Genomic DNA, 17,147 nt, shown 5'->3' with positions numbered 1-17,147 from the left:
TTTGGACTGAGAATGAGGCTGCACTGACAGCGCCATCTAGCGATTCTGATTCGTTTGTGCAACGGGGTGGATGATTGGTACGAAACTGGAGATTGATATATTTCGTCATTTTGGGTCCATCATAAACACCTACAAGATAGAAATTTCGCCTTTTCATCCTTTTCTTTGAAAACAAAAATAACAGACCTCAAGACATTCATTGTGGGAAACCACCAAGTGTCAAACTTTATTAATCAATCATCAAAAGTTTATGGCATACGGAGACCAATTGATGAACAACAGCTTATAAAACTGTAATGTTAGCTACACTATGGTTTGTTTAGAATTTGGAAATTTTCAACCTCGATCAAAACACGTACTAAAACAGACGTCAAAAAAAAGCCAAAGCGTAAAGAGTACGACTTTGAATTCGCCATTTCTTGCAACGTTGAGTGCATTGCCACCCAATGACGGCGTCTAGCGGGCTTGACGAGAAAAGCAAGATTTCTGTCTGCCTTCCCGAAAGTTTGTTCATAGTAACTTCATACTGATAGTTATTCAAAACATTTAAAAGGGGAAGTAGTGTTGCACATCATCAATGGCTTAAAAAATTCTACATCATTAGCCGATCAAAGCCGAGTAGATGTTCAGAAGTTACAGTAGACGTTTAAAGTACAAAAATGCCACTTGATGTAGCTAATACCTCATCTCCGTTGTTTAGGTTAACTAATTACTCTTTTCAAGTGGCAAAGGATTTGTTTTTGCCCCAGTACACAGTTTAATTAAGCATACCAACGGTTACCTGAAAAGACCGCACAAAAGTAGCCTAAAGAACACTAATGCTTCAATGATTACCACCTCCCAATACGTGCATGGTACAGCATTAGTATCTGTGGCCAAAGATAGTCGTAAAGCAAAGACCTTTTGTTGGGTTTATATACCGTACCCATATGACGCAAGTCCCTCATACACAATCAGTATTGAAGTGCGTAACAAAGTCCCGGTAGTAGATCTTCCACCTACTCCTTAACAACGGTGTAGGACCTTTATTGCCATAGTTGCCTTAATGTTGAAGTGTTTTCTTTCCGATAACTCTGTGCCTTATTGTTCGCATTGTTCTCCTTTATGCAAACAATTAGCGTGGCATTTTGTCGCTGGCGTGTTAATGCATTTATTGCCGTCATCAACTCTCATTAAGTGGGCCAATAAATTTTCCTGACTTGTAGGTTATCAGGTATATCAGCTGTACAATCTGGTGTATCGCCCTCTTACTTGTGCAAGTATGGGGCAATCAGTTAGGTTTGTTGGAACCATTCTAAACTTAGAATTTCTCTTATTTCTTTTTAAACGCCATTAACTCTCTCAAGCAGAAGTTGATTGAAAGGAATGTGATCTTCATCTATCGTACCGTTTTGTGACATGTCAGAGTTAGCAACCAAGGATTGAGGTGATCAAAAACTCTTAGAACATTCGTAGAGTGGAATTCGCAGTCACCAAGTACAGAAGGGGCTTCATCACTAATAGAAAGCTTTAAACAACGTTTACAGTTAGATGTGCAAACCTATTGTTACATACAACATTTCAAGTTCGTAAGCCGGAAAATAAAGCTCGTGGCTGCCTATAGCTAACCATACTTGCAAAGGCGTCCATCAGTTTTGCACGGAACGGTCCTTTTCTATCTAGCAGTGTTTTATATTGGCCCTGTCTCTGTATCTCTCTGTATCAATTGTAATATGAACAAGGAAAGCTCTTAATCATAACATTATACTAGTAGTATATATAAATGCCATAGTCCATTGACTATCGCGTCTTGGGCGATAAGAGGTACTGGAGGTGCAAAATCTCAAATGAAAAAAAATTCTCCCACTCTGTACTTCAGATGCTCAGTTATTCCGTATGTCTTTTTTTAGAAGTTTCGATTTGACCTATATGCAGAACCACTCATCAGTCCACGTGGAAAAAACAGTCCCTCAGCCTCCCTAACTACCACCGACACTGGCAGCCCTCTCTCTATCGCTGCACGGCAAACGTTTAGGGATAACCCCGCGACCCGGTTGCTACAATACCGTCCTCTTTGTGTAAACCTTTCTCACCTGGCCGTGTTTGGGCTCTTATCATCTTATCGTGAAACGATTTTTATTGCTGTAACTGTAATTTCATGTTGTGTTATCTTCTGTTTGCTTGCCGACGCGTCCTTGACTACAGGTGTTCTCATTGATGTAAAAAATAACTGCGATGAAACTGCTCTTCTGGTCTCCAGAAGCTAAAAGAAGGAGAGTCCATTCATATACTACGCTAAGGAACCTTATCGAGACTGAGACTGGATTAAGGGGGAAAGAACTAACAGATCTAGAAATGATGTATGACAGAGACCTCTAGCCTCTGTCAGGCTTCGGGAAGCGGCTGGAAAGATTAGAAATTGGCCAAAGAGACAGATGATATATGGAGTTGGTCTGCGCTAAGAGAACAGTCTGTCGCTTCTGTTTCATGTGGCCAATTTCTACTCCTTCCAGCCGCTTCCCGAAGCCTGGTAGAGGCTAGGCTATAAACCTCTGTTTAGAGATCAGCTGCAGTGATTTGATTTATTATGACTGTCTCGAGATTCAGTACCAAAGTGCAAAGATGCTTTACTATGTCACGATAGTGACTCTTTGCTTTCTTTGTAATTAGTGTTCTCTGTAATCGCATTGGCGTGACTCAGAACGTACAGAGACACGGATCAGCACTGAATCATCGTCTGTCAGTTTGCGTTCATAATTCCAGATCAACCACAGATGTGTTGTGGAAACGTGAAACATGAAGTGCAAAGGGTCTGTCAAAATCAAACTCTCCCGGTCTCACGACATTCGAATGACCTGAAAACATGTTTCTTTTGGTGGTGAATATGCCTTGACTGTTGTTGTGAGAAATGATGGAATACACGAGTAGTTACTTGTATGTAGTAAGGAAGTCTCATGCAAATGCGGGTGGAAGATGGAGGGAAGATTTATTCGCCATTCATTCATTCATTCATTCATTCAATTACAGCTAGGGTGGCAAAACAAAAAGATGAGAAAATTTGGATGGGGAAACTTGTCAGATATTGACACTCTCACTTCTTAGGACATTTTCGTCATCATTTCACTGTCACAAAAAATGCTACGTGAAGTTAGAACAAGCCTACGATGCAAAGTAAGCAACCGTTTTCCGTCAGTGAGCATCGCAGTTTTGCATCACAGATGTCAGTATGCTATGGGATGGAGTCGATTCAACTTACTACATTAATTAAATACTAGTATCATGACCAGAAAATTGACTTTGAAAATCCAGTTTTGCCGTCTTGAAATTGCATTGGAACGTACAGGAAAGGACTGTGTACAAGCTTGCCTGAGTAGGAAGTTTTTTTTTTCCTGCTTCATCGTCTGATTTACGACCGGCCAAGCCCCGACCTTCCCCCCGGCCCGGCCCAGCTGTCCCCGTGTTTGTTTCACACGACCTAACCCTCCAGTTTATCGGTCTCGTATCGCCCTAACGAGGACTGCATGCCTGTGTTTTCTGGCGACCGAGGGCTTCGCGAGCGGCCGCCCGGTTTGATCTCAGCGCCCGTGGCCTTATCTGGGGGACGTAGACGCAGGGCGACGTCAGTTTACAACAAAGACGTGTGATTAGTGGCTTTCGCCCCTCTATTACTTGTTAGCTTAGGCTTATCGAGGGTATCATTACAACGATAACATACACTCCACACTGAATTGAGTTAGACTGGGCAGTTTAGACGTTTGAATCGGTTTCTAAACGATAGGGGGTGTGGGAAAAGGTCAGGTGAGATATCCAACCCTACGGTCTAGCCACGTGCGCGGTTCGGTGCACGGATGAATGGGTACATTGTATATGCCTCGGACTTGTAGATCACATGCACGTAGTTTCACCTTTGGCGGTTATTGGAATCTTGAGTAGCTGAACCACCTGAAACACCTGTTAGATTTCCCCCCACCCATGTTCACAGGTTGTTGTTGTGGTTTTAATTAAATGCTGTTGCGGAAACAAAGCTCAGTTTCTACGCATCACTTAAGCGGACGTAAACAACCCTCTCACCCTATCATTTCCAATATAGTGATTATGAATATTCCCAGCTGTCTTTGCAGAGATAAAATGCGTTCTCAAATTTGTCTCAAAATGATGTTACTAGCTTCCATTCCCCAAAATTATCTCTGAAATTCTTGCCCAGAAATTTCACCAAAAAAAAGCACAACATGCCACATGATAGAGGTTCAGTTTCCATTGAGGACAAAACAAGTCTCCGTCACGCATATACACTTGACACATCTGTCAGAGCGCATAGCTCACACACTCTAATATACACATACATTTTACTCTTTTTTTTTCCAATCCAGTACCATGGTGGTGTGACCAAAATCATAACGTAAACATTACGGACATACTCTCTAGACGAAAAGTGTCAGCAGGTTTTATTTTTACTTTGCACATATGTGTACGTTGTTAATATCAGGCGCTGAAAGTCCGGGTGTTGGTGACAGAAGAAGACTTGTTTTGACGCGAAATCTTGACCCTGAACCGTCAAAAGCATTCGACTCACTTACACGGGGACGTGGCCAAGTGTTAGCCTCTACCAGGCTTCGGGAGGCGGCTGGAAAGACTAGAAATTGACCAAATTGAGAGATAACATGCCAGGCGAGTTGGTTCGCTATAGAGTGCGGCAAAATGTAATCTAGATGTCTAGCCGACCAACTCCTCTGACATGTTATCTCTCTATTTGGCTAATTTCTACACATTCCAGTCGCCTGCCGAAGCCTGGTAGAGGCTATCCAAGTGTGACGATCACGTTGTCTACAATTGTAAACTTGACGTGCCCGCTGTTGACTGACTGAGATTCAGACTCCGTGATAGACACAAGTGCGGCAAACTGTACTCCTTTAGCGGACCAACTCACCTGGCGCATGTTATCTGTCTATCATGTTGGCCGATGTCTACTCTTTCCAGCCGCTTCTAAGTACTTCTGAGTCGGTGTTCCCCATAGCCTGGATGCCAGACTCATATCACAAAGTAATGCACACTGAGATATTACTTTGGGCCCAGTGTGCTATGGGTCTGACATCCAGGCTATATTCCCCAAAGGTTCGATATCCTCCAACTTGCAAATATCAATTGCGGTCATGTGGACATCCCTAGGAAGAGCAGTCCTACCAGAAGACTGGTGGAGACTCAGTCATGATCAATACTAGTGTATCTCATCGTCACGCCCCCCTCCCCACTCAGAGTACAGAAAAACAGTCTCCTAAAGTTGAACGACAACGTCAAAATGAGAGGGAGAAGCTTTGTTACTTGTCCACTGATACTGCAAGTTCGCGACTGATTATAACTTGTAAAGAATATGCACTGATTCTGTATCCTTGTTCTCTCTGATCAAGACATCAGTTATCACGGTGATGAGTTGTCCTCTGGGAGGAGTAGTTGTGGTTGGATTGTGGTTTGTAAGAACATCATCATTTATAGGAACCAACACACAGAATAGAGTGGCTAGTTACCATGAAGGGTCCTTCTATTTTACATTGTGACTATACACAGCAAGTAAAAAAAAATGGAACTACATTATGTCTACCCTGATGTAAAGCAATCAAACAGTTCCATTGGTTTTCTTTGTTCTTTTCATTTGATCCTTGATATTTTCTTCTTCCCAAAAGGAGCTACTTTTTTGCTAACAGAATCACGTTAACAGGTTATTGCACCCAGTCCATGAATGCCCGAGAAGATTACAATGCTGCAACCTCGCTCGTTCTTTGACAAGTTTGAGCAGGCCGCGTGTGGGTGGCAAAGATCCGAAGGTCAAGGCCCACTGACGCACCTGACCAAACCCAGAGACAGAGACACAACTAACATTGACATTGTCAGTGTTACCGAACCCACGGTGCCATTTCGGGAAGTGCGTCTCCCCTGGTTTCCTTGTCCACGCGCGTCGGTATACGGTTCCCCCGGCCCATAGATGTTGGACGTTCCATCGTGGTTGGCCTAGAAACGCAACACAGATTTAGATCGTTGAAGAGCGTTTGGTAAACAAAACATCGACGAAAATCCACACAAACTGTGTCGTCCTTTCTAAATATAGCCGGGTCTTGACGTAGGTCTGCGGAGCGGGGTTGATCAAATCACTCGCCCGGGCTTTCAACTCCGAGCGGGAGCGTCTGACACAACAGAGGCGGTGTACGCCGGGGAGCTCTGGGTAAATATCCACGGGTTTCCTGTCAAACAACCGAGAACAACAACTTTTAAGGTCAGAAGAAAAGACAAAGTCTGCTGAGATGGTCTCCGAGACATTCCTTCATATCAATGAAGCCAGGGCAGTCCCACGGGTTCAGGCGACGCTTGGCTGTTCCTGACCTGTTTTCTTTTAGGCTTCGCGTTGGAGGAGTCAGGCTCCGGGCGTTGGCCTTTATTTTTTCGTCTTTTTGGGGGACGGTTTTGCTGTTAGCAGCACTTTTGTGTCTCTGTAGTTTTCTATTAGTGAATCAAAGACCTTTTATTGTACATCTACGATCTTAGAAGCTAAGTATATTATTATTAATTATGCATAAAGCATAGAGCTATCTCACTATATGATTTACAGAAATGTCCGTGCTGCTACCCACCGGTTCGACGACTATATACAATTTCAATTTATCGCTTCTCAATCCAAAGATGTTCAGTTCAGTTCAGTTTATTTCGCACTTCAAAACAAAATGTAACAATACAAAATACAAGAAAGGGAGGCCGGAACCATAAAATGCTTATGAGGAGGCCTCCCTTCATAACGTGATTAACAATTCAAATAAATCGGATAAATTATAATAAATCGGATAAATAATGATGTACGAGTATGAACTTATAATCCACGGTTTGTCTACTTCCATTGTATAATTTGTACATGTCTTCGATGTGTACCGCCTTCGGTGTCTGGCAAAAGCTCATTTGCCAACATGTCAACCAGTCTGTATATAACGTCCTTGGTCTGGTGTAAGTCGACAGATTGGTCCCTGGTGACTCAAGTCTGTCAGCGTTTGAACTGCAGGACGGTAAAAAGGAGTAGAGAGGCAAGCGATCTCTAGGGCAAGTCGGATCTCCAAGCAGATCTTTCAAAGACAGTACCAAATTGGCTAGGCAGTATCCATTTGCCAGACAGTTACCATATTTCGACACCATTTCGGTGGTAACTGTCTGGCAAATGGATACTGTCTGGCCAATTTGGTACTGTCTTTGCGGCCAACCGAAAGATCTGCTTGGAGATTAGTAAGTCGCACACTACCAGTGAAAATATAATCGTCATTTCCCACAAAGTGTGTGTCTGCCCCTTGATTAATCTGAATGAATTGAATGGTTTATGATAAACTTTATTGATGAAAGAATTACTACAACGTTAACAGGTGTTACAGCATCACAGCTGGATTTGAAGACGCAGTACTGCTAGAAAGACATACATGCGGTTACACTATTAAATCTGCGGGCAGATCATCTGTTGGCCAAAACAATCTTGACTGCTGACCACTGAGACGTCAGTCCTGGTCGCAGGACACTTTGGGAATGTTTATGCAAGGACTAGGTAAAAGATTGCACGATGCAGACCACAGGGCGGTGTTTATAAGGCCCTGCTGTATTCAGAATCGTGCTTTATCCAAACCGATGTTCAGGGACCGTTCTGAATAGTCCACGCGTAGCCACAAATCTGGGACAAATCTACGTTCTTGGATACGCGTAGACTACCCAAAATCTAAAACCGTGCCTGATCCTAACCCTAACCCATTCAGGTATATCTTTCAGCGTACTAGTAAGGTTTTTTTATGAATGAAGCCCTAATGGTGGACCTACTCCCCAGGCCAGTCGGACCCTATTTTCGCCGAACTCTACCGTAACCGGCAACCTACCCACCCGAAAGGCGAAATTTCATAAAACGCCTAAAATAAGCCGAAGAATAAGCCGAAGCCTGAAGCCTGAACCTCTGCTTGGAGAGCAGGCACGGGTGCCGCCTGATGGGGTGAGGCGGTGACCTCCGCCAGAGACCGGCGTTATCGTCACTTGTCTAATGGCGTAACACGTTCATGTCAGCGCTCTGTCAAAGCAAAAGGTCACCAGAGTGACGTTGTAAACACTTTTAGAGGCACTCCCACGGCCCTTAACACATTGCCCGACCGGACAGACTGCATTTTGTGTACGATAAGACGTCACACCTGTGGTGTAGGTTGAACGTGCTCGAATGTGATGTCTGGGACTTCTCTACAATTGTAAAGGTTTAGGCTTCGGCTTATTACCTTCGCCAATAAGGATATGTTTTCAGTAGCGTTTATATGTATGTATGTGTGAGTGTGTGTGTATATGGTTTAGCACGATAACTCAAGAAGATTTTGATGGATTGTTATGAAAGTTGGTAGGTGGATAGGTGTTGATGAGACCTAGAAATGATTAGATGTTGGGCCCCCTGGCGGCTTTGCTTGGCACTGCGGCATAACTTCCGCTTTTGATATCTCACGATCTGGGCATGCTAGAGTCACGATTTTTTATTTATTTTTGGTGTGTTTTAGGTCTATACTATTTATTTTAGAGTACTTGGAACAGCCAATGCTCTTTGCTGGTATATCGATATCCTATCATATAACAGTGTATCAAGCCATTTCCTATCATACAACTTATATCTCACCACTTTTAACCATAAAATCACCATAATACAATACACCAACTAACACAAACACACATGGTATAATTTCAATCATTTGCTTTCCTTTATTCTGTGAATATATTTGATCTGATATTCCAGTCTTCCGAGATACCCTCGGTGGAATTTTTCAAACGTATACAGACGACATGTCCTCTCTCTTTCATAGATCTTTGTAACATTTGTCACTCATATCTCCTAATATATATACAATAACTCTTACAAAAATAGGGTGAATTTTTCTTTTCTCTTTCTCTCAGACTATCGTCGTAAAAAACAATCACACAGCCAATTCGACACATAAGAAAAGAAAATCTTCCTAATGCCAGTCATAATCTTTGTCTCAAAACGTATGCTGTTTTATGATATAACAGCGGTGGTCAAGAACTAGATAATCATAATACATAGTAAAAACGGCTGCCATTCACACAATACTGTTCTTGTACAGTTTCTTGCCATTTTAACAGTCTGGACTTTTGGTAGCTACTTCTTTTCCCAAGCAGTAGTTGCTGGTAGAGTCTTTCTCTGTCTCTAGTATTTTTATTTCCTGTCAGGAAAATGTCTTAAAAAGTATCCTAAAAAAGGGGGGTCCCGTTTGAGCCAGACATAAAGGGTATACAGAAAACAATGTGCCGATACAGGCCAGGTACGTAAAAGGTCAGAAGGTCACGTGATCACCGGTATTAGCCTCTGCCAGGCTTCAGAGGTGGCCTGAAAGAGTAGAAATTGGCCAGATAGACAACATGCTAGGGAAGTTGGTCCGTTAAAGGAGTACAGTCTGAAGGCACAAACTGTACTCTTCAGCGGACCAACTCCCCTGGTATGTTATTTGTCTATCTGGTCAATTTGTATCCTTTCTAGCCCCCTCTAAAGCCTGGTAGAGACTAACTTTTTTCCCAGCCGTCCCTTTTGTCTGGTTCACGAGACCAGTAGCAACCCTTGACATTATCATCTCCCCACATAAGTGGTACTTGAGTTCTTTGGTGGGGAGCCTAGTTCTGAGAGAAAATGGAAGATTTGGACGATAGATTGTAAGCTTGACATTTAGAAATGTTTTGAAGGACAGGGAATTCAACCAAAAAGTGGAGCGCAATGGGCTACTCGGACCCAACAACAACAGTTGCACATTTGATCTTTTTTTGCATAGCAGCATTAGATAATATAGATATGATGTAAGAAAAGTTCTTGGAGGACAAGAAAAAAGTTCTTCAATAAATAAATACTTCCAACAAGTAATATGTACATATACCACGTGACACATAAATTATAATAAATACGCTCTTTTTTCTGTAGAATCGAATACCTGTCCCGATTCTCGTTCGTTTTGTGTCACTTTTTTCTTCTCAAACTGCGCATGCCCGCGCGCATGCTCAGCATAGTCAATCACCACAAATCATATCAAGCCGTATCTTAGATACAGCTGGGTCATAGGTCAATTCGGAATTTTTTTTGTTCTCCATCTAAAAAAGCCGATTATCATAGCGCATGGGAAGACGCGTGATTCGTTGTTATCTAATATGATTATCTGGTTGCGTAATCGACACCGTGCTCAGTTAGCTGGCCACAGCTTGTTCAGGATCTAACCTAATCATCTATGGGTATAGGATTCTCATTTGAACCAGAACGGTGGGTGGTTCTTGTCAATCAAAAGCAGCAGTAATGCTAGTCAACTAATTAGCACCGAGCATTTTTTTATCGGATCGGATGCCATTGGCGTTCCAATCCACGTACTAACCATTGCTATAGCGAAGTGCGGGACGGGGTCTTTTTATGTCGGGTGGACAGCATCCCCTGCTACACCGGCGCAACATGGTCTACAGCCTGAGACGTCAGTCCTTGCATAGTCTTTGCATAGAAGGGCGGTGTCGCAGCTCAGATCATCTCTTGCCAAGAATGTCCTGGTACAAAGATGGTACTTTCTCAGGATCCACGGGTCTTGGAAGAAAGTGGGTGAACTTCTGTGTCTTTCTTGACCTATTGCCCTTTCTGGCTGTCCCGTCTTTGTTCAAGGCAACGAAAAATGGTCTCCCGTTTTTGTCGTTCCGGTGTTCGTGAGACGCATAGGTGTTGTAAAAGTTCTCCTCCATGTTTTCCCTGAAGATGCAATCCCGATTCAGCTGGTCCTGGGAGACAAGATAGTAAAAAAAAAAAACACCCGTTAAAGATTATCCACACTGTTTTTGTTTACAGATCCTAGAATTTAAGAGATGAAGCGAGGCTACAGAGAAGCTTAAATGATTAGTCGGTTTATACCGGCTTGTACCGGTCGATTGGGGTGGTCTTTGCGGAATCACTCGAGCATCTATCTGAATAAACCGAGACATCTGATACACCTCGAGATAGCAAGAGCTTTATCAGACGAACAATGCCGCCGCAGTATCAACATTGTTACACCTAGATGGCACATTTGGTCGGGCTGCATTTTATTGAGTGACGGCATCAAGTGGTACAAAGAGTTACAACTGTACAGCGAGATTAGGGGTAGTTGTACATAGTACATGTACATCCCTGGTGATAACATGGAAATAGTTAATCTCCAAGCAGATCTTTCGGTGGGGGTAAGACAGTATCAAATTGACCAGCCTGTATCCATTTCCCTACCAATGTACACCGAGAATCTCAATACAACTCGCATGTCTGGAAGTTTGGTTCATCTCTGTATGCGTGGGGGTCACGAAGTTGGTATAACTTTTTACTAAGTAAGGAAGTGTGCAATAAGCGTACGACTGTTTAAGTGTGCATCAAAATCTTTGTAGGTTTGGCTCTGATATGAGTACAAGACCCGACGTTTTTGGGCTGAGAGTTACGAAATATGCATCACAAAATATTACGATGCTACCATCTTGTACATGCATATGGTTTACTGGATCATGATTAAGTCTATGCGGCATTCAATGATTGTAATTTTGGTACTAGTGTGTATTTGTACAATGAGCGGTGGTAATAATAAGGAAACCAGTGCGCCCCGTCTGGTGTGTGCTTGTAATGGATACAGGTTTCAATGGGACAATTGGTTAAACCGACAGTTTGTGATGAGGACATCAAGGTTTCCGCGTTCTGTCCCTGATGGTGGTGTTTTACCCGAGCAGTGCTCAACAATTCAAGAGCACTGCAAATAAACGTTTCGTCAGCACAGCGCCCTAACTACGTACTTTGCGGTTTTTCCTCTCTTCAGGGCAGGTATCAAAGGCGCCCGCCGCCGGCGAGCAAGCGGCCTTTGGCCTGGACCATGTCGGGGCCGATACACAAACTGATACACACACATAGAGAGGCTTTCCATCTACCTGAGGCGAAATCCAATCAGCAAACACCAGACACACAGGCAAACATTTGTATGGAGACTCACGGCCGTCAGGGAAATATTTTGGGGGTTACCGCTGTGACAGGCGCCTTACAGAAAACCTTGAGAAAAAAAAAGAAACCACGACGTCATCCCTCACTCAACCACCGGGCGGGTAAAGCCTGTGTTATTTTAAAGCGAGGATGCGGAAAGTCCTATGATTGGGGCTTATCCTGTATTTTGAGGCTATCACTTTAGGCTTTCATTTGAGCACACTTGTTAGGGCGATTGACACTGGGATGTAATCTGCCACCAAGCAGTTTTGGTCAGGCGGCAAAATCGTAACTGCCGGCCAAGAGGGTCCTAGCCTGTAGCCTGGATACCGGGCTGTTCTCAGGGCGACAAGTCAATACATAGACTAGACCCAGTGTTGTCCAGAGGGTAACTGCATGAGGGGGTCTGTGGTAAAATTTCCTTGGGGACATGTTGGTCCTGGAGCCGAGGAGCTAGTAGCAGTCTGGCACCCAGGCTACGGTCCTACGGCAACTTGGCCGTTACAGGCCCCCAGTTTGGCCTTGGCCGGCGGTTACACGATTTTGCCATATCGGAAAATCTGCTTGGAGGTTTCACGTCTTTCATCGTCCCACTGATAAACATCAACCTTACTCACCGAGCCGTACATGTCGCCGTTCTCGTCCATGCCGAGGTACAGCCCGCTCTTCACGCCTCGGATACTCATCAACCCCGTCGCCACCGATATGAACTCCAGTATACCTGCGGACACACATCGGTAAAAAAAACGTCGTCAGTCATCCCTATAAAACATAATGCGATTGAGTGGTGGCATCAAAGCGATCCTAAACCAACCTAAATGCCTTATCCGCTTTGGCTGTGTACATTGAAATTAGAAAGTTAGTTTTAGTTGGTGTGTCTGGATTTATTTTGCAAGGCGAGAAGCGGGCGGGAGTGTGTGTGGATCCGAGGTGAGTGAGTGCTTTGCCAATGACCCCGTCATCTTCCCATGACCAGCCGTGTCGGATCAGAGCCGACCACTTTATTTGTGACTTCAGTCTCCGTCTCCTGTGCGTTATCAGGGCAGTCGAGCTGTTATAAGGCTCCAAGTTAAACAAACCGATAACGCCAAAGGTACTACAAGAACGTTTTATTTTTTCTCTGTTTAAACCACATACAAATTAGACACAAAAAGCCATCTGTTTTTGTCGGACTCAATATAAATAATGTATTTACACACTTCACGCTGCTACATTGTGCCGATAAGAAAAGGAGAGGACCGGGGACCTTTTCATCGTGTGTGGCAGGGGGGGATGAGACACTGTAGGGAATAGCACAAAAAGGTGCAGCATTCAAATTCAATTGGTGGGCCGTCGGTCTTACAGAGATGGGAGGGCCGCCAACAATGGAAACCATACCGGGAGATGCTTGTTACCCATCAGGGTCCGTGAGACTCAGTATTATGCTAACACAAAAGCCCGCCGTCTTTCATGATCGTCCTTGTCATGTTGCAAAGACGGTATTCCTCTGCAAGCAACACAAACCGCCCTCCCCATCTCTCACCTGCCTCACGATATTAGCTACGGAGGAGAAGAAAAGAGAGTTCCACTCCGCAGACTTGGCGCGCGTAAAATCCCCCACCAGCGAGTACAGGGAGGGAAGTAGGCTCTGTGTTTTAAAGCCGGGTTTAACGTTTAGCCCGGGGCTCGTATGTCACCCCTCTTGTCAGCCTTATGTACACAGTCAGCTCCGATAGCCGGCTAGCCCGGCCACCCCTCGGCCATGCCGCGCGATTATCACACCATTGACTTGTCCCTGACCGAAACTCTTTCTCAAAACGCCCATAAAAATTCCGCAGACGATAATCTGACGTAAAATGTCAGGGCGAGACGTCCCCGACGCTGAACCCAGGTGGGAAGGCGCGCTTTTCACCAGTCGGCAACGAGACGGACATGTACGGTTAGAAACACGCACAAAGCAAACTTGGCCATTGATGTATCGAGGTGAGAAAAACAAGAGTTGATGACGCAGGGGGAATAAATCGCCTTTTGTCTTACTAAACGCGGCCATCAGTGCCCCTCAACGACAACAACTTATTCGGTCTTCATTTGCACCTTTTGTTCGCGACATTCCAGCCCGGGCCCGTCAATGGGCCTGGTCGGGACTGATCCTGAATGACACATGGTGTTGGCTGCCGTGAACATTCCGTCTCATCTACATCCCACACCGGCGAGCCTGTCACGCAGATTTGGTGACTAGAAACTCAGCCCTGACAAAAGTTTTTTTTTACCCGTCCACGCCTACCTCCTACAAAACGTGTGTGTCACCCCCCTGTACGGTAGAACCGGCTACCGGCAGCGCTACTGGACACGGCGTAATCGGTGTTATATGTTAGAAGTGGTGGCCATACAAACAAAGTAGCTAGGATGACACAACACTTACCGAAAACACTGTGGTCTTGCCGCGTGCCGTTAACTGTGCCGTCGGGGAAGATTTGCAGGTGAAATCGGGTGCGACAGTAGAGTTGTCGCCGCCTCAGGATCCCTTCCAAATGGGAAAACTGGTCGGCATTTCTCGCACTCCTCTCCCCCATGTGATCCGACAACAGTAGTCCCGGGTCTGGCATTTGTCCTCCGACTTGAAATCCCCCAAAACCTCCCAAAAAGTTCGCAAGTGCTGGCATGATGTCCTCAAACGAGCATATAAGGTGAAGACGTGTAACTGCGGGGTAAAAAAATAATCCTCAAAGTCCTGCTCTGGACCGAGTCGTCAGCGCGTCTTCTAATACTAGTCCTAATGAGGAGTCTCCTGTCACCAAGTCGGTGATGAGTCTTGAATCTGCCGGGAAGGCGGCCGCCGGGAGCCCTGAGACGTGCTCGTGTCGTCTGAATTGCCTCTTAATGACTGCAGATTGAAGGCCAATCGAGCTGTTTATATACATCTATATGTAAATAAGCCAGGGGCGGGATTGAATAGGGTTGCGTTGGAGGAATGTGCCGGAATGCCGGATCACGGGGAAGGTGGGTCGGAACGGGCGAGACTCCAGATTTGGAGGAAGTTTGTCGAGTATAAAAAAAGTGGTTAATCTTTCAGCGTCAAGTCTTCAGATCTAACGTTTTCAGACCGTTGCGTCACAGTGACGACGCAGAAAGACTGGGTGGACCTTTCCTGTACTAGGCGCGCCGGTTCTCCGGTCATCTAGTAATCCCCTTCAACGGCGGGACACGTTGCATTGTGGTTTGATGACGTCGGCACACAATAAAAGATAATGCATGGGAGTTGAAAGAGACCGCGCATAGCTCAAAGGTGGTTCTTGCTATGACTGTCACGATGCCGTATATACGTACGTCCATACACCCACACGCGGAGATCGGGCTTTCCCAAATACAAATGGACCGGTCCAACTGATGACAAGAAGGGGGTTCTCTCAGCAACCAATCACAGAGCGCGGTGCAGTATGAATTTCTCCGCAGAAGAATGGCTACAAACCGAATGACGCATTTGCAGACGTTTTCCAATGTCTACAGTCGTTTCCTATTTCGAAAGCAAGCCATTCAGCCCAAATAGACTGTGAAGTTAAAAATCATCTTTCTACAAACAAACCGAGGACTTTGATCCAGTTTTGAAGTGAGCTGGGAAAGGCTAAGGGCGGCAAACGTGGGCCGGACAGAAATAGAATCAGAGTCCACTAGACAAGCAAACTAGGACAATATGAGGACATGTGTGACCATCTGACGTCAAAGCTACGTCATTGTTACACAAACATTAGCTCAGCAAACAAATTCTAAGGAAAATAGATCGATTTGTCAAAAAAATTGCCATCACAATTTCCTTCCGCAGGTGTGCTAGGGTTGAACAAGTGGTTCCGCGCCATGTTTTCCTGCACGTCCACCTTTCCTGGGCCGCTGACTTCCTCGCATTGAGGCAACAGATTTTGCGGCAACCGTAAACTGTTGACACGACCAATGAAAAGGAGTGAGTCACAAGAGTGGTTCCACCAACACATTTTTTATTCATATGTTTGAAGTTGTTATAGCCGGTCTGCCTGTCCAAATACCCCGCCGGGCACTTTTGTCCCGCAGGGGGCATGCCGGGTAATGTGCCACCGGGACATGCGCCGAAGGGACATCCAAGATGGCGGCTTCTCGACGAATTTTTACCCAGCTTAGGAATTCGACGGGACTTTTGACCAAAAATGTCGCCACCAGCGGCACGAGAAGAGGAACGGCGGTGCTGTACGCCGTGGGGGCTGTCGGCGCGATCACCGGCCTGGTCTATGCCCGAAGGAGGCGTGGGGAAACGGCCATACAAGTCGGTCTACCAGTCGTGATGGCGAAAGAGGTCTGTTTGGGTTCTGTACCATAAAATTATGATTTTGTTTTGCTCGGTTTTTACATCGGAATATTGCGTTTATGTCACCATAGTTGTGCACAATGACTTTATTTCAAACTAAATGCGAGCTTGCAATGCAAAAAGCGCGCGATTTGAGCTATGCAAGTGTCATGCAAATACTAGTTAGTATGCTATCGGCCGTAGGACAACATAAATATGTCATAAATAAAGCCCCGCCCCTCCCAGCCGTGGAGACTCTAGATTCGGGCTTGCATTTCATTACCCTCAGCAAGAGTCGTGGAAAGATCCCTTGGCAGAACTGCACATTTCCCGTTGGCTGCCCGATGCTCTGTTTTCATCCTGTTCTTTTGCTGTCCCGAGCTACCCTGCAATATTACTCCACAATTGGCCGGGTTGCTGGTGTTCATATTGCCCTAGATATTCCACAGTGCGACCGAAAACTACTAAACTCGCTAAGTTTACAATATAGTCAGAAATGTCCGGTACGGCCGTCGGGAATGCTCGGTAGCGTCACGATTACCGAAACGCGACCAAAAGCGCTCCGATTATAACCTGAAAGGCTACCGAGTGTTCCCGAATCAAGAGCGTTCCCGAATCAAGAGTCTCCATGGATACGCGCCTCAAACGTGCCCTACGAATTCACCTGTTCGATAACCCAGAAGATGTCGTGACCAGACGAAATGTAGTCGTGACACCCAAAAAGTCAACATGTTTACTTGCAAAACGTGAGAAAATTAAATGAGCAAATAGGAATAGATAGATATCACTATCAGTCAAGACCATGTCGACCAAGTACATGATCCTGCTGACCCTTTCTGCACCCACTGGATAACTATTGACCCTGCTGAA

The 17,147-nt window shown here is 45.0% G+C and overlaps 2 protein-coding genes across 8 annotated transcripts in view; one reads left to right on the top strand and one right to left on the bottom strand.

Moving 5' to 3' along the window:
* Positions 1-9,509: 9,509 nt before the first annotated feature.
* Positions 9,510-15,290, bottom strand: LOC109487803 (fibroblast growth factor 20-like). The gene is made up of 3 exons (XM_019791877.1): positions 14,388-15,290; positions 12,604-12,707; positions 9,510-10,776 (listed from the first exon to the last, which is right to left on the bottom strand). Exons 1-3 carry the CDS (start codon positions 14,626-14,628, stop codon positions 10,531-10,533), a joined length of 591 nt encoding a protein of 196 aa, XP_019647436.1. The 5' UTR covers positions 14,629-15,290; the 3' UTR covers positions 9,510-10,530.
* A 747-nt stretch (positions 15,291-16,037) lies between these two features.
* The window catches only part of LOC109487798 (calcium uptake protein 3, mitochondrial-like), a 44,927-nt gene continuing 43,817 nt past the window's right edge, over positions 16,038-17,147 (top strand). For all 7 annotated transcript variants that reach the window (XM_019791870.1, XM_019791871.1, XM_019791867.1 and 4 more), the window contains exon 1: positions 16,038-16,286. In XM_019791870.1, the coding sequence (XP_019647429.1) occupies positions 16,080-16,286 (207 nt within the window). In that variant the 5' untranslated portion in view covers positions 16,038-16,079. The remainder of the gene's footprint in view (positions 16,287-17,147) is intronic.

This window comes from Branchiostoma belcheri, unplaced genomic scaffold (assembly GCF_001625305.1).
Source record: "Branchiostoma belcheri isolate BF01 breed outbred unplaced genomic scaffold, Haploidv18h27 scaffold9, whole genome shotgun sequence".
NCBI lineage: Eukaryota > Metazoa > Chordata > Leptocardii > Amphioxiformes > Branchiostomatidae > Branchiostoma > Branchiostoma belcheri.
This window is presented reverse-complemented; position numbering and strand designations above follow the sequence as displayed.

Excerpts from the sequence above, each read along its gene's own strand:
- LOC109487803 (XM_019791877.1), bottom strand. The coding sequence starts at position 14,628 with ATGCCAGCACTTGCGAACTTTTTGGGAGGTTTTGGGGGATTTCAAGTC. Across the intron at positions 12,708-14,387 it reads GCAAGACCACAGTGTTTTCG|GTATACTGGAGTTCATATCG; the intron begins GTAAGTGTTGTG and ends GTGTGTCCGCAG. Across the intron at positions 10,777-12,603 it reads ACGGCGACATGTACGGCTCG|GACCAGCTGAATCGGGATTG; the intron begins GTGAGTAAGGTT and ends CTTGTCTCCCAG.